The 18075-nt window shown below is 38.6% G+C and overlaps 1 protein-coding gene across 3 annotated transcripts in view; it reads left to right on the forward strand.

Moving 5' to 3' along the window:
• The window catches only part of LOC148649743 (receptor-type tyrosine-protein phosphatase U), a 221022-nt gene that overhangs the window by 162798 nt on the left and 40149 nt on the right, over positions 1 to 18075 (forward strand). For all 3 annotated transcript variants that reach the window (XM_088602806.1, XM_088602807.1, XM_088602809.1), the window contains exons 9-13: positions 359 to 468; positions 4065 to 4266; positions 9147 to 9249; positions 9773 to 10046; positions 15635 to 15671. In XM_088602806.1, coding sequence (XP_088458932.1) covers positions 359 to 468; positions 4065 to 4266; positions 9147 to 9249; positions 9773 to 10046; positions 15635 to 15671 — 726 coding nt within the window. The remainder of the gene's footprint in view (positions 1 to 358; positions 469 to 4064; positions 4267 to 9146; positions 9250 to 9772; positions 10047 to 15634; positions 15672 to 18075) is intronic.

Here is an 18075-nt window from a genome sequence, read left to right on the forward strand (position 1 = left end):
TGTTAAATTAATTGTATTTAACTTGCTTAAACTTAATTTAATCAAATGAATTGTATTCCAGAGAAAACCCATGTGTGTATTCGAGGGGTTTTAATGTTTTTGCTTTTTTCTAATATAAAGTGCTTTAAATCAATGTCCCAAAATAGACTAGATATAATAAGGATGATTATTTTTAATGTTTTACATCAGTCCCATACAGAAGAACATGAGGAATAAATCTCTGAAACGGTGTTTAGTGTTTCTCAGTAGTCTCTCACAGAACAGCAAAGTGGTCCCTGTAAGGGAATGACGTGAAATTACATTTTTTCATGTTATACAGTATATTTTAAACCATTTGATTTTCCCCCCATTTTTTCAGTTCCTGGTGGCATTGCATCAGAGTCGCTTACCTTCACCCCTCTGGAAGACATGATATTCCTGAAGTGGGAGGAACCAGTGGAGCCTAATGGGTTGATCACACAGTATGAGGTAACTGTTCAGTTCCAAGATATCTAAAGAAGATGGGGGTTTCTTTTTCATCTCGGTTATGAAAGTCAAAATGCACCTCACCCTCACACTTTCCTTTTTTATCATTTGTAAAGCTTTTTAGTAATATCAAAATTTTACATATAGTTTATGAACATAAAACTAAAGCATTCCATGCACTCAAGCATACTAAAGTGTCAAGAGGTTGTGTCTTTATGACAGAAATAGATATAGTAGTTCTGCTGTTTCACCAACTGTATTGATTACACAGTTCGTGGAATAAACATCTGTAACCTCGCTTTCTCCTGATATCTGTAGCATTGTATTAAACAGAAATATGACCCACTGTTCATCATCTCTATTAGGGCTGCTGGATTTAACATGATCTCATAGAGGATTAGCCCTTTCATATCCTTTAGACATAAAGCCCCTGTTTGAACATTCCTGTCATTTATCTCTGATCATTTTTAGATTTTGCACTTCCGGCCTGAGCAAATGTGCAATACCTTTGTTAGGTTCTAAAAGTCTCTGCAACTTTGGTCTATTTAACTGGGATCTGGAATTATCCCTGCCCTTTTCTGACAGTGTTTTCTCAGAGGGGTAGCTAAAGGGGATTAAAAGATTTCAGTGTTTAAGGAAATCTTCAGAAAAAAACTTTCTAATGCAGATACTGCTTTAATTTCATATTAGAGAACTATCATCGCGTGAGGACTGAGTAATACTCAATGTACTCAGTTTAATATGCAGTGGATTGTAAGAGTCCTGAACATACAGCTGGACAGAATGATTGTAGGTGAGAAAATAACTCCGTTAGGACCTAATGTGGTATCTGTTGATTTTGATAAGACTGTGCTCCTGTCACTTGCCTCCAGTTGGTATCCACCAATGATTTTTATAGCAGCAGGTGTTGATTGTCCCTTTCTATGGGTAAAAGAAAAATCTTTAGAAACCAACAGTCCTGCCTTACTTTTGCTGAGCAGCTAGCCTGGAAGTTGCACTTTCTGCCACACTGTCTTGCACATGCTAAATAAATCAATAAATCAAACATGACCTTTCAACTTGAACACAAATGGTCAATCTAAGCTCACAGGCTCCAGCAATTAAACCAGATATCGCTGCCCTTCGATCTCAATAGATCTAGTTGAAATGAAAAAAGGTCTAACAAAGATCATTAATGCTATTTGTATCCAACCATACAGAGCAATTGGCCAGAGCCTTTCTCTGATGTAGTAGGAACTATGATTGAAGGGATAGTAGCAGGCATAGTGGTGAGAAAATAATTGGAAACTCTTAGATCACTTAAGTCACTGGAGACTTTATGATTGCACTTCTGAAGGGTTATTCTTTTTGAAGTCATGATGTCCCTGGACTGACAGTCACTGTGAGTGATGGTTGGAACCTCCCTCTGAAGGGAAGCTAGGCAGTGCCTCCAGCCTCCAGTGCTGGAAGGCAGCTGGGGAGGGCTCATTAGTGGCAAACACTGGTTTGTAATTGCATAAGCGATCAGCAAAGAGGAAACATTAACGAGCGTTCAGCAGGAGAATATTTCACTCTGTTCATTAATAATCCCTGTCTGGGAGATCTGAAGTGTGAATTGGCCAGAAATGAACTACTCTTTATGTGACATAGTCTTTGACGGAGTTTTGATTGATCCGTTGGACGGTCTATTGTCTTGACTTGGTTTTGCATATAATATGTTTTAGGAAAGGGAGACATGGTGGTGCAGGGGTTAGCATCACTGCCTTGCAGTGCTGGGGACCTGAGTTCAATTTCTGGGCTGCCATCTGTGTGTAGATTGTACGTTCTCCCCGTGTTTATGTGGGTTTCCCTTGGATGCTGTGGTTTCCTTCCAAATTCCAAACACATGCTGGTAGGTCAATTGGCTACTGGGAAAACTGGCCCCGGTGTGCATGCGTGTGTGTTTGTGTCTTTGTGTCTGTGTGTGCCCTGCGATGGGCTGGAATCCCATCCAGGGTGTATCCGGCCTTGGCCCCACTGCTTGCCGGGATAGGCTCCAGCTCCTCCATGACTCTGTGTTGGATAAAGCAGTTAGAAAATGGATGGATGGTGGTCTGTGTGATGTAATTTCTAACATCAACATAAAGAACTAAAAGCCTGTGAGTTTAACGTAAACCGCTATAAAGTTTAAAGGGAAAATCATTTGTATTTGATGTTCATGGAAAACTGGCACATTTTTGTTCTCCTGTTAAGGTGCACGCTTTCAATTTATTTCTCTTGTCTTTAAAGTAACAAGGCTGTGTTGCTAAGATCTGGGATTTTGCTGCTTGAATGTTGACATGGAGATAAGAGTTGATTTAAGGAAGATCAGACCTTCAGTGCACCTGAAAAAGCCTTACTGTAGAAACAACAGTTTATTAAAGTGGGCTCACTTCAATCTGTAGCCCTCAGTCTGTGTGTGTTCACCTCGGTTACTAATGCCATCAAGACACAGCTGGTTGAAGATCTGGTACTCATGTCTGGTGAGATTTCTGGGTGGAAGTCAGATAAAGAAACGTTCTTGCCCGAAGCTCTGTTCTCAAATGTGATCAGCCATGTGAAAACTGCCTTATTTCTGCTCTCTTTGCAATGCACAAATATGTATTAAAAAGTCAAAGTCTTTTTAATTATTGAGTCGATAACATAATACATATAAAAATAAAAAGTACCGCTTGCATTCATTTTAAGAGTTATGAAAATAAATAGTATACTGTACATGCAGTGAAATTGCTCAAGCTAGGTTTAATACGAAAACAGACTGGACTAAAAAGCCATTTTCAAGGATTATTAGACTGTAATGTTTCTGTGGTTCAGCAAATTAAGTTGAAACATTTTGTATACTGTTATATCAGCCAGCGTATATGTACTGTAAAAACACTTTAATAAGCTACAAAATCATTTGAGTCCACTATGCATTTTTATTGAAAGCTACATATTTTCCATATTTTGCCATTTCCAACCACCCTGCAGCAGCACTAACACACTTAAAATAAAAATAAAAATGCAATTCAAAATGTAGAGATCAAAAAAAGGAACGGTCATTTACTGCTCCTCCTACATTACAGGTACTTTCTGTGGTCTCGCCGTTGCGCACTGCTGTTACTGTTCTTCATCCCACATTTTGCCAAAGGTTCAAGGTGATGCTGTCGAGACAACCGTGGGTTTTCTGTACCACACCTTGGAATTGAAGGCACTCTAAAGAAATAAACAATGTACTCAAACATTCAGGCTGTGTTAAAGTAGCACACAGAATTGCCATGTTTGTAAGCAGGTCCCTTGGCTGTACCAGTAGTCAAGCAATCATTCCTGCCATTAGTTCTTTTTTTCATTAAATGCCCAAGTAGACTGCGGTACTGTAGAGTAGTGGGAATTAGGAAGGATTAATAATAATAATAATACTGTAGTTTGCAATCGGACACTTATTCGGATTTATATTACTTGAAAACCAAACTTTCAAGTTTTTACAAGTTTTCAATATCAGTAGTGTTTAACCCCTTTACTGCAAGGCAGCAAAGGAATTTGAATTGTATACTAACTTCACTACTCCCACCTCCTGTTTGCGCTGCTGGTAATGGATTCTCCTTCTTGACTTTGGCTTGCAGATCAGCTACCAGAGCATTGAGTCTTCAGACCCCGGCATCAATGTTCCAGGACCCCGGCGTACTGTCTCCAAGCTGCGCAATGAGACCTACCACATGTTCTCCAACCTGCACCCAGGCACCACCTACCTGATCTCTGTGAGGGCCCGGACTGGCAAGGGGTTCGGGCAAACAGCCCTGACAGAGATCACCACCAACATCTCGGGTATGGCGCTGCTCGAATATGTGTCGCTGCAGTGAGAATGGGGGTTTTCATTCTTTATGCTCATTTTACTGTGGCTGCAATGAAGGACTGCATTGATCAATAGTTAAATTAGTGATGACTCCTTTATGGATCTCAAATAAAGTACCATGTCTACCAGTAAAAAATGCAGTTTTCAGTCACTTTCAGTGCTTGAGCCTCATAAGCATGATGTTGAATTGTCACCTGGCTTGTGATGATGTTAAAAGTGCTCTGTATTTGCTGCTTCAAAATTAACATAAAATTAAAAATTGGCCTTAAAAACTATGCTTAGCTACAACCATTAGGTATAATTTTGTTGATAAATCTGCTGGGCACTACTTTTGTTGTAAGGATCGGAGAGGGCCCCAATCTTCCAACATTAACTGCTGTATAATTATTCCACTGTAACTTGTCTAAGGAACTAATTGGTACATGGGAGGATGGAAATGTTGAATAGTATATAATTACTCATCATTACTGTGGGTGAAAAGAAAAGTCTAAATTAACTATTAAATACATGACATCTAGTTCACAGGTTTGCTACCAAAATAACACTATAACATCGTGATAAGAACACACGATGCAGGGTTAAAATGGAATTTCTTTTTTCAATAACATACTTATTGCCAAAGAAAACTTTTTCTTTCTCAAATCTGCTTCTAATCTAATAATGTGAAAACTCACATCTTAAAAATTTTACACCCATGTGTGATTATGACTAAAGAAAACCTTCATTAACAAACTTGTCATTTTGACAGTTTTTAAAAGAACTCACAGAAATAAATTAAAGACACCAGATGAATGATTTATTTGCCAGTATTTCATTGACTCAGTTACCCTCTTGTGTCCAGAAAGATCCTGTCAAAACCTCCACTCCAAAGGCTTTTGATCTTATATCATATGTAAAATGCCTGCATGCAGAGGCAAAATGTTTCACATTCAGTAACAGGCAGAGGTGATTTCCTCTCTGTAAAGTAAAAGGAAGAAAAACAAAAATGCCTTTTCCTCTTTCTTTGAGCTGTTCAGCGTGGATTTAACCTCTACTTCTTCCTTTGCAGCTTGCATGCTGACACAGCTCCCACTCATGTTATTTTATTTATTTGAAGCTGGGAAATGTACCAGTTTTTTGTGTGGGCAAACCTCTGGCTTTTCTTAAAACAGTGAAGGATAAATGTGAGCTCCTTGTATTTTGAAACACTTGAGTTTAGCTTATTGAGCTGAATGTAGAGCTCTCCATTTACAAAACTGATTACAAAGTGCTTTTAAATTTGTCTTTATTTCCTCCAAGGTATTTTCAGGGATATATTCATGCTATTAGTTTATTTTCAGACAATTTAAAGCATCTGTCTGAGACCTCTAGGTTATGAGAAAATCAGCAGTCCCCCTGTGTGTGAGAGAGACAGTCAATGTCAGACTATACCCAACCATCTTATCTCAGGGGCGTGTGACGGATTTTGCGCTTTTCTCTGAGAAACACATTCAAAGAAAAACTAATTTGATGCTTGCCTTTTTTTCTGAATGGTTATTCTTTGGGCGAACATTTTGAAATTAGAAAATCACTCTGTATTGAAGTTTTTGACACCTCTGACCCCCTCATGACAATTTTTTTATTACAAATCTAGAAAATGTTTTGGGCTTTTGAGAAAAAAACAAGGATTGACTTCGCTAAATGAGATTCAGGTAGCAGCTGATAAATTTCAGTCGATGCTCCCCTTATTCAGCTTTACGGGCTGCTGAGTTCATTACTGACTAAATAGGGAGAACTTCGATGGGTACAGAGTATAATAAGAGCTTCTGTATGTTAGTTTTCTCTCACAATGGCTTGATTTGGTCCCTTGATTACTCTGCTTTGTGAATTTGGGAATGAAAAAAATCAATATGTATCTTGACTGCTAATGGGTACAGTCTCTTTGCTAATATTTCTGAAATTTGTGGAGCTGTGCCGTGGTTCATCATTATTTGCTTTGTCTGTGACATTTTCTGTTTCTGACAGGCAAAGTGCTTGTTGCAAAGCTTATAATTAGATCCTTGAAAGTTAACTTGTCCTTCCTAAGCAGTAGACCCTGAGGTTGCTTATTATTGTGAGGTAACCTGTACCACATGATATTCTTCTCATTAAAGGACTAGCAAGGCCCTACCCTTCTTATCTGTTGAGTTCACTCAAGAGTAGCTTTATCAGGGTCTTGTTGGTGTTGTGAGAAATGAAACATAATGCCTTCTAAACAGCATAATGATGTATGACCTCTAGGTGTGTAAATATGCTGAGCATCCAAATAAACATATTGCTCTGTGCCAGCATGTTTTAAAAACAAAAGGCCTATGGATTTTAACTATTGATTAAATGTTTTAAATGTTAAGCCTGGGGAAATACAGAAAGAAAAACATGGACTGGAACCAAAACGTCCAGTTAGAGCAACACCTTCACACCATCAGTATGGTTTGTACAATGACATGTCATAGGTGGACAAGAGTGAAACCATGTCTACTTTAGTGATAGATCATGGGTTTGTGCAGACCTCACTGAGTTTGGCACAGACATGCGGAATGATGTTCTGATTTTTGTGTAAAACAAGGACAATATCTCATTTGCTCTGACAACCTGGAGAGTACTCATTAATACAGCAGATACTTAATATTAATACTGTAGCAATCGGAATGAAGCAACTTGCTCAAGGGTACAACAGCAGAGCGCTATTTGGGATTTGAACCCAGGACCCTCACATCACAAGATCTAACCTTTACTCCACACAGATTGAGGGTAGCTGTGCTAATTAAATTATTTTCAGAAATGTCAATTGGTTTTAAGCCTCGAGTCTTTTTGCAGCTGTGAGCATGTTAATAAAATGAGCATACAAACAAATAGAATGTTTGTTTAGAAAACAGTTTCATAACTGACAGCTCACATGGCTGGAACAACCAAAGCATTTCTTCTTTGTTTTATAAAAAAATATTGATAGTGCGATGTGGCAGTGGTTTAGAAGAATACTTAGAATGATTAAGGTCATGTTCTGAAGAACATCAAAACAGTCACTTCTACAGAGAGAGACACACTTATTGTGTCTGTGCTTGATTTCAGAAATAAAACATCTAGCACTGAATAAGATTCACAAATATGATGAGACGGTAAAAAAGAAAGTTGAATTGATTTTGTTACAAGGCTTTTATTTTATTTTTGCAATAATATGAAGAAAAAGACAAGAAAACAAATATTTAATTTGATTTTGTTTGTCCACCTTCCGGAATCTTAACTAAAAAAGGAAAGAAGCCAGTGGGTCAAAATTAGAATCTTATTTTTATTTGGCTAATTTTTTGTGAAAACAGTTCTATTGTCAGATACCAAATCTTTGTTTTCTCAACAGTAAAGGTATATTCAACAGATTCAACAAGAGCTCTTTACTGCAATGGAATTAATTCGACCATACTCCTTAACTATACGATTAAATTGCCTTTAATTTAACTAACCTTTATTTCACCAGGAGGTGCCTCATGTTTTCAAACAGAGACAGCTAGCAGCCAGCACTTTGCAAAGGTTTAAACAATTACACATACACATAACCCCACCTACTGTAGGAGCCACAGAGCAGAATACGAATGTGCTGGAGATGTGTGGGAGAACTGTGGGAGTTTGGCAGTGAGATGGGGAAAATGAAAGAAGCATCTTCTTTGCTTCCTTTTTAATGGAAATGTACTTGTGTATGTATGGTTCTCTGAGTGTTGAGTCTCAGGGTTATTGCAACCCCTTGTTAATATAAACCTTTCCTGCTGGCATGACTCCTAGGAGCTCTTTTTAATATCCTAATCATCGATTCCCATATAATTGTTTGCTTTTCGCATCTCTCACTAATTGACTACAAATATTAAACAAAGATGAGAGCATGGCAGTTATTGCTCACTGGGGTTTCTTTATAGTGCTGTGTCTTTCTGCTCAGATCCCTTTTAAATAAGATCCTCAGTGCTTGTTTGGGTAACATTTTCTTGATGTTTGCTTTTACTCGTTTTAATTGTATTTTGCCTCCTGAGCAACTAGGACCTTTGGCCTGGCCTTACTTTGCTGTGCTTCAGAGAAGCCTGAACAAATCTTCATGTAGTCCTTAAAAATTAAAGGAGTAATATTATTGCCAGTTTTTCATGGTGCTTTATTTTTAAACATATGTTTAATACTGGTATTTGCATTCAGCGAGATCTGTGTTGTTGGTTTTGTTCGTAATGATAACAAAGATTAAGGCTTCTTAAAGCTAAATGTGTTGGTGGCAAGAGAAATATATTAGTCTTGTATCTCCCTTGGTGCTCTCAGTTTAATTAACTAGTGCGCAGGTTATTTGCTTCCCCAATGCACTTCCTGATAATGAGCTTCACAGCAGCATGCCCTTTCTGAAAAGCGTTACTTCATGTAGACAAGAACGGTTTCAGATGCAGCAATGCAACAGCACAATATGCATCTAATAAGATAAGAGGAGGCAAGATGTGAAACAACAGGAAATTACAGTCAGTAGAAACTGTGTGTTGCAGTTTGGTTTCACGCTGCTGCTTGTCACTTTTAATCTGGCAGAGAGCCTGTTGCTCAAACTGAAGTTTCAAAGTGAATGGCATTGAAATCTCTGCAGCTTTATGGCAAAATGGGATTTCCAGTCACGTGGTGTGTGTGTGGAGCCCCCTGCATTCATCCCACAGTGTATTCCATATATATCTGCATCAGCTGGCAGAACTACAGGCTGCATCATTCTCCTAGGAACTGTACTTTTACAATCTGAATACGTTTAGTGCAAAACATCTTGTACGCTTTTTGAAAACTGCTACCTTTTTTTTTTCTCTCTTTGTCTCCATGTCTCCATCTCCTCTGTCTCGCTGACTGACACCTGCAGCCCCTATGTTTGACTATGGAGATATGCCCCCTCCTCTGGGAGAGTCTGAGAGTACCATCACAGTCCTTCTTAGGCCAGCACAGGGCCGGGGAGCCCCGGTGAGGTAAGTCTGCACAGGCAAGCAGAGAAAGGGTAGCACAGGATTTAAGAGACTAGGTGCACAGGACACTCTTCCTCCAAAGGACTTGAATAGACTCTGCCTGTGTTTTGTGAGAAACAAGCTCTTTGTGTAATTCTAAAACATTACAGTTCTTATTATATTATTTAATTATTCAATGAAGTTGTTGGAAAATATTACAGTGCCTTAAAGATGTACCTTTGATGATTTATGGATATGTTGTAACTTCTTACTTCTGTAAGCAGCACTATAATGTAAAGTATTACCATTTTTATTAGCTGTGTTTATAAGGGCTTGGCATTTGGTGTTTAAGGTAAACTTTGATTTTTGAAAAGAACATCATCATCATACATGAGCTACAAGTTCTGTGGATTACTGCAATTTTTTGCTGCTGAGAGCTCTTCAGCAACGAACATTGTACAAGTAAAATGAGTGTATTTACACTTGTGTGTTCTGTGATGGAAGCTGTACTGGACATGTCCTTCTCCTACTCTTTCCTCTGTTTTAGTACCTACCAGGTGGTAGTGGAGGAGGACAGGCCAAAGAAGGTGAAGAGGGATCTGGGCAACGTGGATTGTTTCCCCATTCCCACCACCCACAACGAGGCCCAGGCCAGAGGCACACTGCACTACTACACTGCTGAGCTGCCACCCAGCAGCCTGCCCACAGCTACACCCTTCACTGTGGGAGACAACCAGACCTACAGAGGCTACTGGAACAGCCCGCTTGACCCCAGGAAGAACTACCTCATCTACTTCCAGGCCATGAGCAACTTCAGAGGGGTGAGTTCAGAGTGTGCATTTTTGGGTGGCTGTCTTGGAAATGGACCACTGGTGGGCAGAGCGACTACATAGTAAGAAAGGGTTCAGTTATCTTTAGGTGTTTTAATGTCTTGGTTTTAGACTAGTCTATCAATGTTAAAGACCTTCTGTATTTTTTTCTAGTTTAATCTAGTTGCTGAGACTAGTCCAACACCTTAGATTTCTCAGCTTTTAAGAAGATAATTGCTTAAAAAACTTGCTGTACTCCAGCTGTTTTGGGCTACAGCCAGCCACCCCCTTTCCTGTGAAAAGCAGTGTGCAAGACTGTCTACCACTGCTCCTGAACTCCAATAACCCTCTCTCTAATGTACTGGATACAGAAGATGTTTTTACACAAGCCATTATTAGTGGTTGTAAGCGAATGCCAAGTGATTATCTTGGATTGTTCACACGATCAAGACTGGAGGAATGGTCCTCCCATTCATCCCAGAATTCCTCAGACTAGTAATTTCTGAAACAAGTTTAGCCAAGGAATTAGGACCATTCTAACTTAATTTAGAAATTAAGTAAACACAAAATGATTTAAACGAACGATCTTCTTTACGTCAGGTGATTTGTGTTATTTTCTCATTGAAAAAATTTCAGGGCTGCTACTCCTGATGCTGTTTATTCCAAGCAATGAGAGTAGTAATTGGTGTGAATGTGAAGTTAAACACGTGTAGGTAATTAGACAGCAGAACCTGTCTCCCTGCCATGCACCTACAGGTGTATCAGGGTACGATTTCTCAGGGTTTGTGACTGTAAGCTGTTTGTTTTAGAGCTACTCCTCCCATGAAGTCCTGAGAGTGACGGCTCTGCTTCATCTCAGACAGGAACTCTTCACGCCCACTCACTATCAACCGATCCACATTCCCGACCTCTTGCACTTCATTAGCAAGGAACTGCTCTGATGTTAATGTCAACGGTTGAAAACAATTAGTGCTTATTTGCTGTGGATTAAATTAGGATGCACAGCTTCACTAAAAATATAATAATGGTTTAAAGTGAATCTGGGAATACACAGAGAGCTCTGGCCTATAACAAGCAGAGGTAGGTTATGTTTACATGGAGATGTATTATTAGTACTGTTAATATCATTACGTCTCTACAAGACAGGAAGGTGTAGAATTTAGGGTCGTCACCTGCATGCTTAGTTTTGGAATGCTTTGATTCCATACTGCACATGTCTCTAAAAAAGTACAGCAAGCCTTCATCTTGTGCCTAATTGATATAATAAGTTAATTACTGAGAGGCATAAAGATATTTATTCATTTCACATGAAAATATACGTACTATTTTATACTTTTTCTTTGTAAAAAACAATTCTGTATTCAGTTTTTGGTAGTTGATATATTCCCACCGTTTGCACAGAGCACCCCAGTTAAACCAGTAGCCTAAGTATAATCTAATGTTGCTGGGTGTACAGTAGATCACTGAAAGGAAGCTGAAGACTTGGCATCATTAGACAAAATTATTAAATGAGTTAACATTAGTTGTTTTCAGGGACGTGTGATGAATTTAAAACGTGCTTAAAACTTATGAAAATGCAGTTTTCCCTAGTCGCCGGGCAGTTGTTGAACATTAACACACCTGTTACTTAGTACTCAATATCACAGGAATTATCATATTTTATCAGCTTTTGAATGCTTACAGCATGCATACTCCGTACATGTAACGTATTGTACAGTACCTCCTGTATCAGTGGAAAAACAGTTATGTTGCTATTTGTATTGAAATAACTGCAGAATTATGCTGGAGGCCCTGCATGTCACACTTCATCACAGGAGAAGAAGAAAAAGTAGCTAGCTGTACAAATATCTGGCTTCCACTTTCACACTCATTGCTCCCAGATACATGTTCCCCTGCAGAGCCCATGTGGATGTAGCTAATTTTTTCTCACCGCTGGGAATTTCAGAGCTCTTTAGAACAAACCCCCACTTTAATTGAGTCACCGATGCAGTGTTCTAACATTAAGGATGTGCTTCTGCTTAAGACATCCGATTTCTACTTGAATACCTAACATGACTGCAGGAGGGTGAAAGCACACACCCCCTTCCCCCAAAAAGCGATCTGTCGTCATTATTACTTATTTTGACAAGATAATTTGTGTTTGCACATGGATAATAGGATAGAGAGGAGGCCATTTGGCCCCATACTCAACATCTGGTTGTCAGCAACATTTTGATCCAAGAACAACTTCAGGCTCCTGACTGAGCGATCCCATCAAATCAGCATGCACAGCGTGGCGCGGTAGTTTGGTTCAAATGCTTGCTTACACACATGGCACTTCTGAAGACAAATGGGCCTCACAACTAAATCAGTCTTATCGAGGTATCTGCTCTGTTGATCTCATCCAAAAGATAAATGGGGTACAAAATGTTGCTTGATTGGGGTTATAGAAGTGATACGGGGTACTAATGAAGATTTTCACTACATCGTGTAAGAGGTGAAGTATTGCATCTAAGCATTTCATTTTGTAAGAAGCTTATTCAAATTAATGATTTTTTGTGTAAATGTCCTTGTGCCCTTGGTTCAGTAAAATGAGATTTGAATTTGTGTAGCAGGTTTGGTGTGTATCTGGAATCAGCAGTTTCATTGCAGACATATCAAACATAGACAAAATGTGGTCATCACAGCTGAAACATGAAGCACCCCGAGATCAGGTTCCCTGTAAATCCCCGCAGCTGAATAACTTAAGTGGGATGAATTGCTCCAGCCTTGTGATCATTTTCATCTTGAAACCCTCCTGTAAGCATTGTTTTTTTGAATCAGTTGGATATTTACAGGTAGCCTTCAAAACATAAGACTTGCTTAAGAATAACTATTTTGGTAATAATTCCAGTTAATTAGCAAAAGACAGTCTTAACATGTTGTGGAGTCTCTTTGGATTTACCCGGTAATTGCTTTGATAGAAATATCAAAGCCACAGCTTGAAAAGAGAAAGGCTTTTACTGCTACTCCAAATACTTGAGATCTTTCATTAGTTCTTTACAACACATGCAGTGTAAATATTATGACTACAAAGAAGATGCTCTTTTTGTTCTTGCAATAGTATGGTTTTCAGATGCTGTACTTTTCATTATATTATATTACTATTATATTCTGCCTGAATATACTGTAAGTGTGAATTTTCTCAGTTTTCAGTGATAGCTGCATGAGAGCCTGCCACCTCTTCATAAAAATCAGTTGACAGCTTGCAATATGGATTGTCTGGCCAAAGACAAACTGTATGAACAACAGCACACACCTGTTACAATTGTGTGACGTCAAAATGAAAAATTAAGAAAATTTTTCATTCTGTGTAGGGATGCAAGGAGTCACAGCGCAGTCTGCTGAAAGTTTGAAATGAGTTTAGTTATGACGCAAATGTCCATTTCTGGCAACACTGTGAGGAGATACACACACACAGGGTGTATTTCCCACAGTGTCCTTAATTACAACTGTGTTACAGACAGTTTTAATTTCCTAGTCCAGCCATTTTATTGCCACAAATGGGCATTTTAGAGTGACCATTCCCCTTAAAGCCTAGTGATGATGTTATACCATCGTATGGTATGATATTTTGATGTCCCAGCTATTTCTGAGATGTCACATGCAGTGGCAGGTGTCTATTTTAAATTTCTTTAAGCCCAGTCAGGCACAATGACCCCATGCCAGAGTCACATTTCTGCACTCTGTGACTGATAAATACCTACAGTACCTTAGCTCTTAAACATTTTAATTGCCACTGCAGGGTTATTTGGCTTTTGGGTAAACATTCGCAAGTGTTTTTAAAATATAAAATATTTCTAGGATGCTGGGTAAGTAATATTAAATCAACAAATTGGGGGAAAAAAAGATTTTAGCTGTGCATAAGATTTGAATAATTAAACTATACAGAAAGCTCACAACATAAAAACCTTCTTTTCCTTAATCAATTATTATACACCCTGCACTTCAATCATCTCTATAAACATCTCTCCATCTACAGTATGTGATGCTGTAAACCAGTTCTGATGCAAACCTGTGCTGAATTTACATCCACACGCAAGTGTCTTGGCCCTGTGCACTGGCGATCCTTTCCTGTTGTGCTATTTCAGAACAGAAACAAGAGAGCTGTAGTGCCCTGTCACTATGTAACAGAATTTCTCAACAGTTAGTCTGCCTTTTAATTTGCTTCTGCAGACTCTAGGTAATATGTCCTGATGCACAGTCATATAGAGTTGCCTCAGAACACACCTAAGGGAGGCCCACGCTTAGCAAATTGTGTTGTCCTCGTTATTTTGAGTTCTGCTGGCTCACTCATGCAGGTTCATATTATTACTTTCTCAGGATACGTCCCCGGCTGTGTGCAGCCGAGAGTATGAACATGAATGTGTCCTTTTTATCCATTGGCATTGATGGTCTCATTTTGAAAAAAAGGAACCAAGCTAAAATGTATTGAAAGCAGGAGGATTTTGAAATTTCAGTGCTTTGTGTTCTTCTGCTTAGGAGATCTCTGCATTCAGAGTACACAAAACATCAGAGTTTACTGTTTCATAGGTTTGACCCATGCAGTGTATTGTTCAGTTGTTTGTTTCTATATATAAAAAGTTTGATTTCTGTACTGTTTATATGTATCATATATAATTTATACAATACTTGGATGTGGCATATTAGTTTTTCTAGTTAATAGGAGATTCTTCACCAATACAGTACAGATTAATCATATTAATAAACAGGTTTATAGCTCTTAAATGGAATACGAATCTAAGAGAAATGTAATGTGCACAGTTTTTATTATTTGAAGCAGTCGGTAATACCGTAAACAAACTTTCTAAATCTAATCCCATAATTCAGGATACTGTGTGGAGACCTTAGGGCCATCATGCCAGAGAGGGAAACCTAGAAAAACTCAGAAGACAGTGCAATAAATGGAAAATAGAACTGAGTTTCAGCCTGTGAGTCTGCCTGCAATGGATTTTCAGTCAGAGAAGCAATTTACCAACAGTTTAAGGAAATGCCTCTTCTAATTCTGATCTGATTTACATAATTGTCCAAAATGCCTGAATTAACATTCACAAATCTTCATTTGATAATTATTCTTCTTATGAATGTGCTGAAGATGAGTTGGATTACGGTCAGGAACTCATTAAAGATGTTTGACGAAGAGCCTCTTAATTACAGTGCAGCAGACTACTGCATGAGATCTTTAAACCAAATTATTGTGCGAGACTTCGTGGAGGGGGAGAGTCAGGAGCTGAGGCTTCCACACTCACACCCCTGCAAAAATCCCTTCCACAGATTTTCTAATTCTCATGTCTTCTTTGGTTCAGAGAGAGAAATCAAACCAATAAAAAGCACAGGCAAGTGATTGGTGACTTTCAATGGTTTTGTGAGACACAGCTAGCACATTACATGAATTCATCATTGTCTGGCAGCATCACTGAATGTAATTTTTGTATACTCTTTTTTCCTAAACTTATCCCACACACTGGGCGGTTCCAAATGACAGAGCTGCAAAGTTTGCCAAAGCTGCCTAGTGTTTCCATAATCCTGATCCATCTGCACATGGCACTGAACTAACTCATCCCATTCTGTTTCTGTTTCAGGAGACCAGGATCAACTGCATCAGGATTGCCAGAAAGGGTAACAGAAATGTTTTTTTTTCCTTGAAAATAAATAGGAATACTTTTGCCAACATCCTGGGCAGGGCAAACACAGATGATGGACTTAAACCTTTGTCTTCTTTAAAGTAGATCCTGCAGAGTTTGACTAGAATTGATGCTTGTTACTCCTCCACACACACTATGGACACAAGCACTGTGCTCTGGGTAAAAAGCTGTTTGCTGATGGATGAATGGATTTGTTGAGTCTCCAAGTCCACACCTGGGAGGAAGCTTTGAATGGATTAGACTAGAATGTCCCTTAATGTGCTTGCAAACAGCCCTATAAAACTAATAAGGTCTTTAAACTTAATTGTATTTAGTAGTTTGTGAGAAACACACAAAATTAACATGGTGTACTTGATACTAAAAAGTTAATGCATAGTTCTAGTTTGCTGGAAAACAATAACCCAGTGAGTTGTGCATTAAAATTAAAGTGAAGGACCAAAGAAAAAAACACAAATGCTGTTCACATGGCAGCCTTCTTCAAGGTCTTCACAATCCATCCTCAGACACTAAGAGCTGCATGTAGGATCCATTCTAATGCTTGATTCCACTCTTGAGACATGATTTTAAAACCAATATGGTTCCTGAGAATACAATGGTTACCCAGTTTTACACTAGTTGTAAAATTGCTCTGGAAGTTTAACAAGGTGTACAGATGTCTCTATTTATTTTAAAGAAATAAACGACTATTTTAGAACGTAATTAATGCCCACTTCATTAGAGCGGTAAAGGCCATTATGCTGGCTTTATGTAATTTTGTGTTCCTGCTAACAGGAATGCCACCTGTTCAGGGGGGATCTATTATTTATATGCATTATACTGTAAATGCCACGGACTCCACAAGACATTTTGAGAGTGTCTGTAACATTATTAAACCACTGTTATTGGTGTTTCTGACAACTGGGGAGATACTGTAGCTTATTGGATGCTACCAGTCTTGGTGTAACAGTTGATCCTGTGGCATCTTAACCAACATGGTTGTGCTTTCAGTCATTTCTTCTATCCTGAAAATTCCAGCAAGGAATTTTTGAACACCACTTGGTAGTCTGCAGATTTTATTACTGGAAACTCTTATCAAAGCAGTGCTGAGCCAGTGTTGTATTGATGTGGATCTGAGTGCACTAATCCAGTCCTCAATCTAAGGGTTTAATGGCCATAAGCCCTGCCTACAGTATATGAGTGTGTGTTTCAGTTCTTAAACACACAATAACATTTAAAACCTAGATCTTCTCACTGAATCAGGTCTTGACCTCTGCCAGACTGCACTTTTGTAGGCAGGTTAACAGATTTTACTTTCCAGTTTACGTGGACACCAAGGAAAGTACAATTTACTATTGTAATCTAGCTTCCATTAGTTTCAGGATTAAACACTCAGATAATGATAGAATTATGGAGATTTTTTGTTTTGTTTTCATATCATCTCAAAAAAGATGATACTGTATGATCAGAATATCACCAGACAAGATCCCTCGATATTTTACAGACATGTTCTGATATCAGTTTCTTTCTACCTTTTTCCCCCATAGTATTTTTCGCATTGCTTATAACAATTGATTTCAGTGTTTCTTTACATGTATTTTTGTATTTTAACTTGATTACGGTTGAGTCATAAAATGTCAACCTGGTGAGGAATATGATGTTCAGCTGTATGTTGTTGGTTCTAGCTTGGGTCAGTACTGTAACTGAGTGTATCTGTGACCAAGTTTACCGAAGTAGCAGTGCATGATTGACAAAAGGTGCAATCAGGGTAGGGTGAAGTATTAGTTGGTCAGGGACTCCCAGCTTTTGGAAAAAAGCCATTCCAGCAACTTAATGGGTGACTGCAGGCTCACAGGGGTGTCTTTGAGAAATCTGTTGCTTCTCCATGCAACACTAACTCTCAGTGTAGCTTTTATTCAGTATTGTAAGATTCATGGATGCATGGTTCTGACGTGAGTGGGTCAGTGGAGCACATCTGCAGGACCTTATTCTCCCTGTTTTGTAAAGGAGTGGTAGCCATGAAGCCAAGTCTTAAATAGCCATTCCAAAAGAATTTGTAATAAAAAGACAACTTTCACAATTTTGGAATTTCACAATTTAGACAGTCACAATTTAGGAAGGCTAGTCTTGTAACTATCCTTTTTTCAAGGGTTCCAAAAATACCTGATGGCTGTTTTAAACGTTTCAAAGTTATGTAAGATAAGATTCCTATGCACTCATTATACATGGTGAAAGACCCACCGTCTGAGTCCCAAAGTGAAAATGACCTGTTTGAATCAGACGCAAAAGAAATTCTTCTTTACAACCTCTTTTTGATCAAATGTACTTTATTTTTTGGAGCTCAGAAGAGTGTAAATTAAATTCCTCACTCGCATATTTGAAGTTTTATGACTTCAAACGGT

The sequence above is a fragment of the Lepisosteus platostomus genome, chromosome 13 (genome assembly GCF_059453375.1).
Source record: "Lepisosteus platostomus isolate fLepPlt1 chromosome 13, fLepPlt1.hap1, whole genome shotgun sequence".
NCBI lineage: Eukaryota > Metazoa > Chordata > Actinopteri > Semionotiformes > Lepisosteidae > Lepisosteus > Lepisosteus platostomus.